The 13,549-nt window shown below is 34.3% G+C and overlaps 1 protein-coding gene across 2 annotated transcripts in view; it reads right to left on the bottom strand.

The window, feature by feature from the left end:
• The window catches only part of LOC145690276 (BOS complex subunit TMEM147), a 47,062-nt gene that overhangs the window by 9,679 nt on the left and 23,834 nt on the right, over positions 1-13,549 (bottom strand). For both annotated transcript variants that reach the window (XM_081765027.1, XM_081765028.1), the window contains exon 2: positions 2,869-3,007. In XM_081765027.1, coding sequence (XP_081621153.1) covers positions 2,869-3,007 — 139 coding nt within the window. The remainder of the gene's footprint in view (positions 1-2,868; positions 3,008-13,549) is intronic.

Raw genomic sequence — 13,549 nt, 5'->3', positions numbered from 1 at the left:
GGAATACCCACCTATTCCATCTTGCCCGTCCTAGGTTGGCTATTATACAGAGGTCTCTTTTTTATAGAATACCAAACTGTTATAATCAAGTAACAACTGATGTGGACATTTTTTCGAGCTACCCAGTGTTTGAAAGAGCAATTAAACGAGTTTTGACGGAATAGTTTTATTTTTACACTCTTTTTTTCTATGATGTTGTTATTGTTGTCTTGTTTTTTTTTTCTTTTGTTAGCATGTCCCTGTGTAAAATGGCAAAGTTATGCTGTATCTGGGAATTTGTTCAATAAAAAAATTCAATAAATAAATGGTACTTCAATATTTAACTGAAAGAATACCAAACTCGCCTTTTAGAAGTATAATAAACAGTTTCACGATGTTTCGGAGAAAGTTAGGCTATCATCAGAAGGACTTTAAAAAAAGTTGAAATAGGAACGTTAAAATATTGGTAAAATATTTAGGATACTTAGCCAGCTAGCCGGTCTCTAAAATAACCCTTGCACAAGGTTTAGGAGTTTTGTGCATTTTTATCTGATTCTACAGTCATATTTATTCCAGTAAATGGCAGTTTATTCTCCTAAAATATTTCTGGATGTTTATTTACGCTGTGTAAATTCTGTAAATTTATCAATTTTTAATTAGTTACAATTTAATAGGGAGGGAGAGATTTTTTTTTAAACTGCCAAAGGGTAAAAATTTTTTCTCCCAAATTTTATTAAACGTTTTAAATTTTATTTATTTTTTCAGTGCAAAGCGCTAAACCCCGCAGAAGTTCTTTCATATTTGGCTTCCCTCACTAGGAAGAATCGATTCATTATTTATGTATTTTGTTCCAACTGTTGGTTTCCTGTACGAATTTATTAATTTTTTGTATATTAATAAACTAGCATATATTACCCGCTTCGCTGGGTTGAAATGAAAATTTAAATGCACAACTCCGTATCTCATGTGTTTAGTACCCGTGAAATATGCTTTTTTTCTTTTTTTATGGCATCGATTTAAACAGCATCGAAAAGAACATTGAGAATCTCGGCGACCCCGAAAACCGTGGATTCGACACTAATATTGGTCATTTTCGATCATTTATATATATATATATATATATATATATATATATATATATATATATATATATATATATATATATATATATATATATATATCCCCCTCCCCCATGTTGCGGGCCATGGCATCGAAAGTGTCACCGTTCATCTCTGCGACCCCAGTAAGTGTGGATTCAGCACTAATATCGGTCATTTTCGATCATTTTTAAATATTTCATCCTCCTCTCCCCCAAGTTGCGGGGTTGAATTTGAATTTAAACGGGATCGAAATTATCATTGTTCATCTATGCTACCCAGAAAACTACAAATTCGACACTGATAGTGTTCATTTTGATCATTTTTATATATCTCTTTCTCCCCTTCCCCCGAGTGGCGAGGCTGATATTGGATTTAAACCGGATCGGAAATGTCACTGTTCATCTGAATGATCCCGAAAACTATGGATTAGACACTGATATTGGTCATTTTCGATTATTACTACACTATATATAGCTCCCCCTCTCCTCCTCCGTGCAGCGGCACACGGCATCAGAATTGTCACTGTTAATCTCAAGTACTCCTAAAGCTATGGATTCGACACTAATATTAGTAATTTTCGATAATTTTTAAATGTTTATTCCCCTCCCCTACGTTGTACCCTCCCCTCCCAAACTATCAGGGCTGAACTTGGATTGAAACAGCATCAGAATTATCACTGTTTCTCTCATCGACCCCGAAAACTATGGATTCAACACTAATATCGGTCATTTTTGATCATTTTTAAATTTCTCTCCCCTTCCACTATGGTATATATAGCTCCCCCTTCTCCGTGTTGCAGCACACGGCATCAGAATTGTCACTGTTAATCTCAAGTAATCCTAAAGCTATGGATTCGACACTAATATTAGTAATTTTCGATAATTTTTAAATGTTTATTCCCCTCCCCTACGTTGTACCCTCCCCTCCCAAACTATCAGGGCTGAACTTGGATTGAAACAGCATCAGAATTATCACTGTTTCTCTCATCGACCCCGAAAACTATGGATTCAACACTAATATCGGTCATTTTTGATCATTTTTAAATTTCTCTCCCCTTCCCCTATGGTATATATAGCTCCCCCTTCTCCGTGTTGCAGTACACGGCATCAGAATTGTCACTGTTAATCTCAAGTACTCCTAAAACTATGGATTCGACACTAATATTAGTAATTTTCGATAATTTTTAAATGTTTATTCCCCTCCCCTACGTTGTACCCTCCCCTCCCAAACTATCAGGGCTGAACTTGGATTGAAACAGCATCAGAATTATCACTGTTTCTCTCATCGACCCCGAAAACTATGGATTCAACACTAATATCGGTCATTTTTGATCATTTTTAAATTTCTCTCCCCTTCCCCTATGGTATATATAGCTCCCCCTTCTCCGTGTTGCGGCACACGGCATCAGAATTGTCACTGTTAATCTCAGGTACTCCTAAAACTATGGATTCGACAATAATATTAGTCATTTTCGATCATTTTTATATGTTTATTCCCCGACTCCAGCCGACATATCGAAGACAATATACGACTTTAAAACCTGTACTTAGGTATCTTTCACAATGCTGGTCATTTTTTTTTTCTTTTTAATAATAATTTCTGTAACACTTCTATTTGGTTGTCTAGTATGACAATCTGTTGATCAATGTTCTCTTGAAGTTTGGATTTCTTGGTCTATTCAAACACATATTACGCTTTGTACGTTCACTATTAAGATAAAAATCACTGTGTAAATAAATTATGCATAAAGATTATAGAACTAAGAAATAAATATGGCATTTATTTATACCCCAATGAAATCCAAGCCTTCCTGTCCTCCAGTGTCCGTTGTTGGAAAAAATGTTGCAAGAACTAGCATCTTACAGAGCTGAGTGAACACGTACATGCCTCCAGCTTGAACGCATTTCCAGAACGCTCCATACTCAGATCTGAAATTAATCAACTCATATACATAATGCATTCATTAAAAATTACAGTTATGAACACTATAAACAGGAATTTAAAAAATGCACATTCAGTGTTGTCCATACGTAAGTTCACATAGGAGTGATCAATGAATAAAGTCAACAATGATATTTAAACATATGCAAGTATCTGGAATTTCTTAAATTAACAATACAAAACATAAAATAATAAAAGTACTATAATACAAGATAGTATATTCCTGTAATATATGTACATTTTAAAAATAACAGATCTCAATTTCTTTCGTATGAAATGTCGGTTTCAAAACTTAGTAGCTTTCTCTCACACTACTCCAAGAAAGTCAACCTAATCCTTGTTAGGACGGTAGTTGGTGGATGTTACAAAATGTCCGATGTCATTAGATAGAAGAAGAAACAAGAAAGGAAAAAAGGAAAAAAAAACTTACAAATAAAGACATAATATTATTATTTTTTGTGATAAATAAACGAAATCTGGAGAAAAGAGGACGTTTGGCAACTTCTTTTTCTCTTTCTAATCGAAGGCCACCTATTTTTATTTTCTTAGATTCATAGCCTGCTGACAAGGAACAGTGCCGTGTAGGTGTTCTGTGCATTTCCAGGAATCGAGGTTCTTTTGTTTTCAAACCTTTCATAATATTTATTTTATACTCCTACGCGTTTTTATTATGATTATTATCAACAACAACAATAATCCCAAACATTTTGAATGATTTGTATTTAAGTTCTATGTAAGCAGAGCGAATTACTCTTAACCACGTCGGTCCCGGCGTCCCCCACAGGGGACATAAAATATAACGATATTATTCTTTATGTACAACTTTAAAATCAGACTGGCAACATTGAAAACTGTTTGCAGGGCATGATCCATTTATGATCATTCCCTGTAAACACTCTACATGTCCCTTTACTTCTGCAATGTGTTGTTTTAATTTTTTCAGATGTTGGTGTTCACTGTTCATTTCCCAGGTTCGTCAATCGCAAGTTTTCTTAATGAGTTTATATTCCTCCCACCTTGCATAAGTAACTTGCAATCTGCAATATTTTCCAGACCAAGTATGTGTAAGGCGAGTCCTCCCTTTCCAGGGCGGTCACCACATTCCTGAAACAAACAGGTCTTTCGTTGAACATCACAGACTACTAACGACTTCACACGTCCAGCCAAGGTGTCATATGTCACGCCTTCAAGTAAATTCTTTGAAGTTACCACTGTTGTACAAAGATTCCAGTATGTGCAAAGTTCAAAACTGGCACAATACACACATAAACAGACTTCTCAAGGTGGGCGCGGAATCACTCACTTAGGTCGTAGTGCATAAAATGTTTGATCTTTCAATGAAAAATATTGAATATTTCTTCTTATATATGGCGAAAGTTTCTTTAATACTACGGGTTATGTATCTTTTCATTTCAGCAGTTTTTCTCCTGCGACTGTTATAGTAATAGTCTTTTTTGTTGCTCTGGTGAGAACAGTCCCTTTTACTTTACAAATAAAATGAGAATTTGAACATGTAATTCATTCACAACTTCATTCCTTTTGCAGATCTCGCATTTCTTGTTTTGTCCTCCATGTATTTTATTACAGGTAGAGCGTGAAGCAAAGTTTGCACCTTTGAAGGAGCATTTTCACTACGATTTACAAAATTTAACAGCTGAACTCTTGTTTGAAATACATTCCCAGCAAGTTTCACAAGCTTCTTTTGGTTCACTTTCTTTTCAAATGGAATTTCTACCTTGAAGAGTTTGGTCAGTTTTGATTTGATATACTCACCCATAGCTGTAGTAATTTCGCTCTGCTTTCTAGAACGCATACAGCTTACGACTTGACTTCACTGGCAATGGCTTCTAACACGACTAACACCAAGATCTACAGTTGACTGATTTAGGGAATGTAATTCTTCTTCTGCAGATACAAAATTTTCATCATCCATACTCTTGGAGACCTCTTCTTGTTCAGCTAGTGTCACTGTTAATATTCTGTCAAAGCATTTAGAACACAGGAAGTCATCACTGGAAATATCTTGATTTTGAAATAGTCTTGAAATCAACACTCTTGTCAACAACCTGAAGATTTTTTTTCTGTTAGTTTTATATATATCACTATTTTGTGAATATGCAAATGGTCAATACACTTCATTCTCCTGTAGTCCCAGTCAGAAGATATTTCAAATTCAATCAATTGTCAATTCTACAACCTAATCCAGGGTTTCTCAACCTGGGGAGTTGGGAGAGACTTTCATGGAAATCGCGAAGATAAGCGTGTTACGTGATAAAAATGTACAGCGTACAAGAGGACTGAAAATTCATATTCACAAATTATTACTAAACTACAAATCGCTAATCTGCCGCAATATGGTTGCAAAACTGTTTTACCCGACATCCAAAGAAGAAGAACCAAAATATTGCTGAAGATCAGTGAGAGAGTCAGAGAGGGAACTGAAAAAAAAAAAAAAAAAATACTCTTATGAACATTACATTATAGTGCTCCGAACTGTGGAAACTGGTGAAGTTTTAGTGAACAACCACACATGACCAGCTACCTGTGTATACCGACCATAAGCAGCAATAGTGGATGTCCAGTGGATATAGTCTATCTTACCACCTGGTGCTTAGCTTGTTGATATTATTTATCAGATGGAGAACAGCAAGCCAGCAAAGATACCAAGTCTAACAACAAAATTAATCGAAGTGTATTTACAACTGACACCAAGAGATGGACCACCGCCACAGATGGACATCCAGCCACTAGTCAAATCAGAAATGGAATACATCGAGGAACAGAAACGACTTAGAAGATGCAACAGTGATTTTGTTATAGTGGTGCCCAGTGTCTGGAATTGACATCAGGACTTGCATACATCTCCCCCTCTCTCTGCGAATTAATGTGTTGACAAGACAAGGCAACAGAAAATATAGAAGAAGATGCCAGGAACGCCTGAAATGATGGAATTCTTAATCATTAGGACTTATCCTGGGATCTTTTAATAATTAGTTAACTTCAAGTTAACTAATTGCAGAATCAAGAATAAATTGATAATGTGTCTAAACTATTATACAAAAATGCATAATGTTATGCAAAAAAAAATGTAAACAAATCCAAGGTCGGGGATATTTCCGATTGATTCTGAATTCACACGAAAAAAACAGAGGAATTGCACCATGTCATCATCTCAAGGTATTCCCCTTCAGAGGAAATAGGAAGTATGTGGGTAGCAAAACAACACCCACAGACTCAGGAAAATCGAGGTTACGAGCCAAATCAAGCACTATATCTAACGTTCAGTTTGGCTACGATTTGTGTACAGTGCATCACGTTGAGACTATCGCTCCTGGTAAGAAAGATGTAAATCTTCTTACTAGCGGTAGCAGATAGGGGAGACGTTCCGTCGAAAGCCTCGGTCGATGTATAACTTTGTTTTCCGCCAAGTAGTATTCCCAAGCTCCGATGAACATTCGCAAGACGCGACAAGCCGTAAGCATACGGACTTAGAATCTGGATCGAGTCAAAACCGGCAATGGATCGAGTCAAAACCACCAACAGGGCGAAGTTGATTCTCGGCTTAGTTGCATTCATATAAAGTAACCTCAATTTGGACTTGTGAAATTTTAAGCAAGAAGAATGCACTACCACTACACCATTGCCGTTCGGCACTTTGAAATTTTTATTGCTTGAATTTATACTAGTTACGATTTAGTTTGCCAGATCATAACATTTTATTTTTAGTATTCTGAACTTAGAACGTAATCAAGGCAAAGTGTTCCTGAACTTAATTTTCAGTTGTATTAGATCGTCTGTTGTAAAGAAATTACGCTGTTTTAATAACGCAAAATTTATCTGTCTTTAACAAGAATTCGAGTAAGAAATTCAAACTGAAAATGTTTAATCTATTTATTCAGCGTTGTGAATTTATGTAAAAGACTTTAGAAATTCTTGTAATAAACTTTTAATATAAGAAATCTGTGTCAAGGTAATTCCAAGCAAATCCAAATCAGTAACATCTACTCTGAATATAATTGTGTTGTGGATAAACACATCTAAATGTAATGGAGAAATACCTTGACGAGATATTGAAATTAAGAATCAATAGGGGAAAGCAAAGCCATAGGAACATAAGTAAGGAATAGGAGTGCGAATATACAGGGTGTTTCAAAACAACACCGACAACGTTTGGGAGGTGATTCCTGACACCAAGATAAGACAAAAAGTATAGACCAACCTGGGTGCACAAATGCTTCCTTTCAGAGTTATAGGCTGCCGAAAACATGAAAAAATGAACTTTAAAGGTCCATAGCTCCAAAACTATGGGGTCTACCGTAGTCGGGTCAAGACTTTACTAAGGAACTAATATGTGCTCTATCCAAAACTACATGCTTCAGAATCCTGCAGTACTTCCGCAACAATTTTTTATAGAGGTAGTTAGTGAATACTTCAGATCACATGCCCATAACCAAACTGCCTGTAACTGCAGTACTTCCGGAACAATTTTTATAGAGGTAGTTAGTGAGTACTTCAGATCATATGCCAGTAACCAAACTGTCTGTACAAAAACTGTTGCGTGAGTACCTTAGGATTATGAAACATGTATTTTTGGATAGAGCACATATTAGTTCCTAAGTCAAGTCTTGACCCGACTACGGTAGGTCCCATAGTTTTGGAGCTATGGACCTTTAAAGTTCATTTTTTCATGTTTTCGGCAGCGTATACCTCCGAAAGGAAGCATTTAACACACAGGTTGGTGTATACTTTTCGTCTTATTTTGGTGTCAGAAATCACCTCCCAAACGTTGTCGGTGTTGTTTTGAAACACCCTGTATATGCGAAGTACCCCGATAGCAATTCCTGGACCTTAGCTCCAGGAATTATAGGACGTTAGAGACTGTCACATGGCTGATGACCAGTTTCCTGAATTGGTGGGCTGTGGAAGATTTCGAACCACTGTGGTTCTAACATAAGTAAACTGCCACCATATACTAAGTTGCAGCCTCTCAAATAGTGAATTGTTTTCACCATTTTCCCCCAAGTCCCATATGTTAACAAAGGGCGCAGGCTTTTTCACGATGCCAGGCGCCCTGACAACACATCACGTATTAAGTGACGAAGACGCTGACGTTTAACAACGCCCAGGCGTCTCACATATTAAGCGGAAGAGAAATATAATTAGAATACAGGAAAATACTTTTAAATATTATTTTTAATTTTGTTCTGATAGGCGTATTTTTATTTTTATACATATTGTTAAAAAAATAGATTTATTAAACATTTTCAACAGATGCAGAGATTTTTTTTTAAAAAAGAATTACTTTCGTTTAGAATCCTTTGTTCTTTGCAGAATTGTACACGTATGTGTGTGAGCCAATAGTACTTTTTCCAGCAATCTGGCCACAACGAAGGTAAATTTTTGATGTGGGGTTTTATTTGTTTCCTAAATTTTAACTGTAAACAAGTTGCTTCTAACAGTTTTTGATTATATTGAACACATACACAACAATACCAAATTCACAACAATATGAGGTAACTCTAAGTGGCGACCTCTAGAAAATTAAAATACTCTAACTTTTTTTTTAACAACTGTTCAAGTTTTTTTTTTAACAAAAATTAAAAATCACTTTATTTTTTTATCGTATGACTAAAAATTAAGGGAGTTATGAGGGTCTAAAATTTTCAAACGGCCTCCATTTTGAAACAGTATGACGGATCAAATTCGATATTTGTAATGTGAATGAACTGACCAAATTTGGTTTCAATCCATTCGTTTTTAGGGAAGTTACTGTATCGACTATATACAAGAAATGGATTCTACTATTATAGAAATAGATGGATATCGTGAGATCTCCGCAATAGGCATATTAAGAATCCCACACAAGCTCATTACAAATCAGAAATTATAAGGGGTCGCTGGCAAGAAGATGTGATAAAATGGGGGGGGGGGGGTCATGATAGGAATTAGGTTGAGAACCAGTGATCTAATCAATCAACAGGATACTCACAAAAGTTTACCCTACTGTTGGACCACAAATTTGGTGCTCTCTTTGTATATCTTACTCTAACTTGTTAAGTGAATTTAATTATATTAAACTTTCTGATAGATGTATTATTACACAAGAAATATGTTTACACAAAATAGTAAATGACATACTTGATAATAATGAATTTTTACAATACATTAAATTTAATATCAGTGACAGAACGTTGAGAAGAAGAAATCTGTTGCTGTATAAAACATCCAAAACAAATACATACAGCAATTCACCGTTGGTCAGAATGTGTAAGCTATATAATAATATGGCACAAAGTGTAAAAGAATTTGATCTTAATCTTAACCAGCAAGCGTTTATAAAATTAATCAAAAATAAAAGTTTACTGAAATAATAATACAGAATAAAATAAATAAATATAGGCGTAATTGTGGACTTTACCTATGTATTGATGTCTTCTTGCTTGCACGTATATGCGGGTCAGCCTATGTAAGCATGTAAAACCTATATACGTGTATGGTATGTATTTAAATATGTCTATCGGGAAATATTCAGAAGCATAGATCTAAATGATGTTCATAGTTACATTTATTATCTCACTTTGTGTATCTGAGAAGAATGTTTCTTGCCTTGTTTGTATTTTTATTTTCATTTTTCTTTTTCATTTGCTACTATCTTTTTTTCTTTTTTATCAGTTATCAATATAGCAATTGTTGCTTTATGTAATAGATTGTTAGAGTTTTCTGTAAATGGAGAATTATTCTCTGTTGAAGGTAAATAAATAAATAAATAAATATCTGTTGACAACTGAATGTGAATTCATGCGTTTTTCCCTTTCATAAGCTAAGCCAAACACACATTTATCTTGATAGTTCCAGAATGTTGTGTTAAATTCTGGAAAAATCTGGAACGTTTTATGTAAATAAAATATAGAAGAATAAAAACTTTCAATAGTTCTTATTTTGTTTACATTATTTTTATTAATTCACATTAAGCACATTGGTCCGAGAGTAGATTCTTTAAAAAAAAAATCTTAGAAAAATAACTTTTGTCAAATAACAATAAAAAAATATTGGTTTCTTACTTTGTCCTGAATTTTAACACCTGTTAAATTCAACTACATCTGAGACTCTCAAGGTAACGGGACAGGACGTATGGGTGCTACCATTTGGGTGCGAGGTACACTTGTGTCCAAAATTGTTGTCGCATGTCTTTAGAAATTACATAAATAGAAATAACTCTCTTTCTTGTGATAGAAAATGTCACATTTCTTCTTTGAAATAAGCAGAAAAACAAAACACATATTTCCAAAAAATATTTCAATAAAAAATTAAGAAATAAGCAAGTTATAATTAAAAAAAGAAATCTCCGAAACTTTCATCGAAAAATTCTAAGTTCCATTTTCGTAAACGTGGCAAACGCGCAGCGAAATTTACAAAGAAGGAGGGAATTTTATGCTTTGTTATAAATACAACGTAAATCTGTCATAAGGTTAGTTACTATACATGTGGCACAGCTCTAACAATCATTGCTATTAAGCATTTTACATTTAAACAAACGACTAAATAGAAATAAGCTACAAAATGTGCGAAGCGATCAGGCATTTTGTGTTAGTGGTTTCGCTACATACGTCTACCAAGCTGCAATCCGTACCGTGCCTTTGTAGAGTAGTCAGTTAAAGCTTCTTCTTTACATACTTTATTTTTCCACGATCATCACTTCGAATCCCATACCCTATAGTAACTTTTTTTTTTTTTTAAGAAAAGCTTGATTCTGTGAATTCCTTAAGGAACAATGTTTTGTTCTAATAATGCTCCTTAGTATTATCCTCTTCATTCTAGTTTATTTGAATATTTCCAAATAATTTAGAATTATGTCTTTATAAACATTAAAACTCAAGAATTTTATAAAAAGCGGAAGCTTCATTTATAATCATTTTCATAACCGAAATGAGAAACTTACAAATAGTGGAATTTTAATTAACATATGGCCAAGCTTTCATAAAACAGTAACTAATAATAATAATAATAATAAAACATTTACTCCGCATAGTTTCTGCAAGTAATATGCAGGTAATAGGCAGAAAAATGAACGTAAACTATTAGATGTCGATTAAAAATTAGTAGGGATAGTTCTAAAGCCAAGTAGAAAATTATCTCTGCTTCATGAAAATAATGAACATTTTACAAAAATAATGGTATTTTTGCTATATCGGAAATTTGTTTAGTAAATAATTAAATAAAATACAATTACATAATTCAATCACTCTTACTCGATAGCTTGAAGAGAAACTGTTCGGCCGGGATCCTTCGGTTTTCTTCGTAGCACACGAAGTTGATCCGAACCAAGGGAAAGGGTGTAGAAAGAAATAGTGTCACGCCACAGAACGGCATGATATGTGACAATGGCCACAGCAGTGACACGGACGGATCATGGCAGGGGAATGACATGGGCATGATACACTATGTGTGAATTGATATTTAACTGAAAACTTGCACATTCAGTGCACGAGGGAGTCAAGTTCACTTTTGAAATTTTAGACATGTTTTATCTTTAAGACCTCTTCTTGAATCTCCTTTCAGAGCGTATAAGGTTCAAAGATTCATGTTCAGAAATTGTTAAAAATGCAAAGTATATCTGTCATAATGTTAGTTACTATACATATGGAATAACTCTAATAATGATATTAAGCATTTTACACGTAAACAAAGAAATAAATAGAAATAAGCTAGAAAATATGTTAAACGATCATGCATTTTGTGTTAGTGGTTTCCTTATATGCGTCTGCAAGTAGTTCGCTCTTAACTTACCTTTGTAGAGTAGTTACTTAGCACTTGCTCTTTATTCTTTATTTTCCCATAACCATCAGTACAAATCACATACCCGATAGCCTTTTTTTCTTTTCTTTTCTTTTTCTTTTTTTTTTTAAGAAACGCTTGTTCTCTCTATTCGTTATAGTGTTTTTCAACAAGTAGTAGGGTGATTTGTTAAAGTATGATTTAGTATGATTTAGATCTTCTATTAATAAAAGGTATTTGATATTATTCTTTTTATGTTAATAATTTAAATATGGGCAAACAATTCAAATTTTTGCCTTTAGACGTGTTAAAATTATCAAGAGTTTTATCAAAAGTAGCAGCTTCATTGTCATAAAGTTTCATTGCGAAAATGAAACTTTAATAAAACTTAATCAACAAACTTCCGTTTTTATCACGAAGGGGCTAAACCATGGCTATACAAAGGATCGCCAAGAATTTCGCATGAGAGTCATACCCTTTATTGGGACAAGTGCCATCTTACTTTTCAAAAGAGTTTATAAACAAAATTTAATTGCCTATTTTAAGAGTTTCGGAAGATACTATATTTTTATCACAAATTTGAAGCCGATTTCTTCCTTAGGATACCGATTCTAATGAAAGCAATATGATAAAAAAGAAAACTGATTCGACTATCTTCGAAGTTTAATTCCAAACGATTCAGTCATTATCCGTGATGAAAGTCATGAGTACAAACTATTTCTCCCGGGGGAGAATTTCAATATACAGGGTTAAAGTAGCATTGCAAAAGTACTGGTTTCTTCGGAAGTTTGGACGGGAGTAGTAAGAATTTCATTGGTCCCAGGAGAAAATGTGCCCCTCTGCTACCCCCTGAAATCATCAGTACGTGGTGATGAGGTAATCAACATCAACTTAATTTTTACAAATTGCCCTTTCTCTTTTTAGAAGCCTAGCTATCCTAAACGCTGGAATAAGTCTTCACTTACTTCATTGACGAATTTATATAAGTAGATTCAAGTCCCTAATGACGGACTTGCAGGATACACTATTTTATCATGTATTTTGAATCTCCTTCTGCTTTAGGATATATATTTTGGCGACAGTGAGGTGGTGAAATCACCACTCTAGCCAAATGATTTGGCGTGGTAGACCCGGGTTCGATTCCCGCAGGGAGCTCATGTGGTTCGGATTTCACATTAATCAGTAGGTCGCGTCTCATGTAGCCTCGCTGTTGAAAGGGACTTTAAACTCAAAATCAACTCAACTCTAGCCAAGTGATTCTGATTTTCAAAAATTCGTTTTACATAGTTCAGCGTTTACCTGTGATGAGGAGACAGAAAACTTCGATTCATATGTTGAGAAAGTATTACATAAATTACCTTTATACCTTTTCCTGTAGATGCTGAATATTCGAAAACTCGATTACACCGAACCATTTATTTTAGTGAGGAGTTTATATATCAAACTTCATCTATATACCATGAGGGACTTTTGAGATCCTTTATTTATAGGTTAAATTTTAAAATTCCATTTCCCCCTTAGGATGCAAATTTTAACAAAACATTGACAAGACGACAGTGGTAATTATGTTCAGAAAACCATTTAACTAAACTAAAAAATGAAGCAACCACCCCTTTTCGTATAATTTGTTTATATGTGTTATCGAGATGTATTTAATAAACTAGCAATCGTGGAGCAATCTAGTGTGCACTCACTAAATATTCACGTTTGGTGATGATCAGCAGTTCAAATCCTGCATACTAGTTTTTTTTTTT

Source organism: Thermobia domestica, chromosome 7, assembly GCF_964235325.1.
Source record: "Thermobia domestica chromosome 7, izTheDome1.hap1.1, whole genome shotgun sequence".
NCBI lineage: Eukaryota > Metazoa > Arthropoda > Insecta > Zygentoma > Lepismatidae > Thermobia > Thermobia domestica.
Note: the sequence above shows the minus strand (reverse complement) of the source record. Positions and strands in the feature narration are given on the sequence as shown.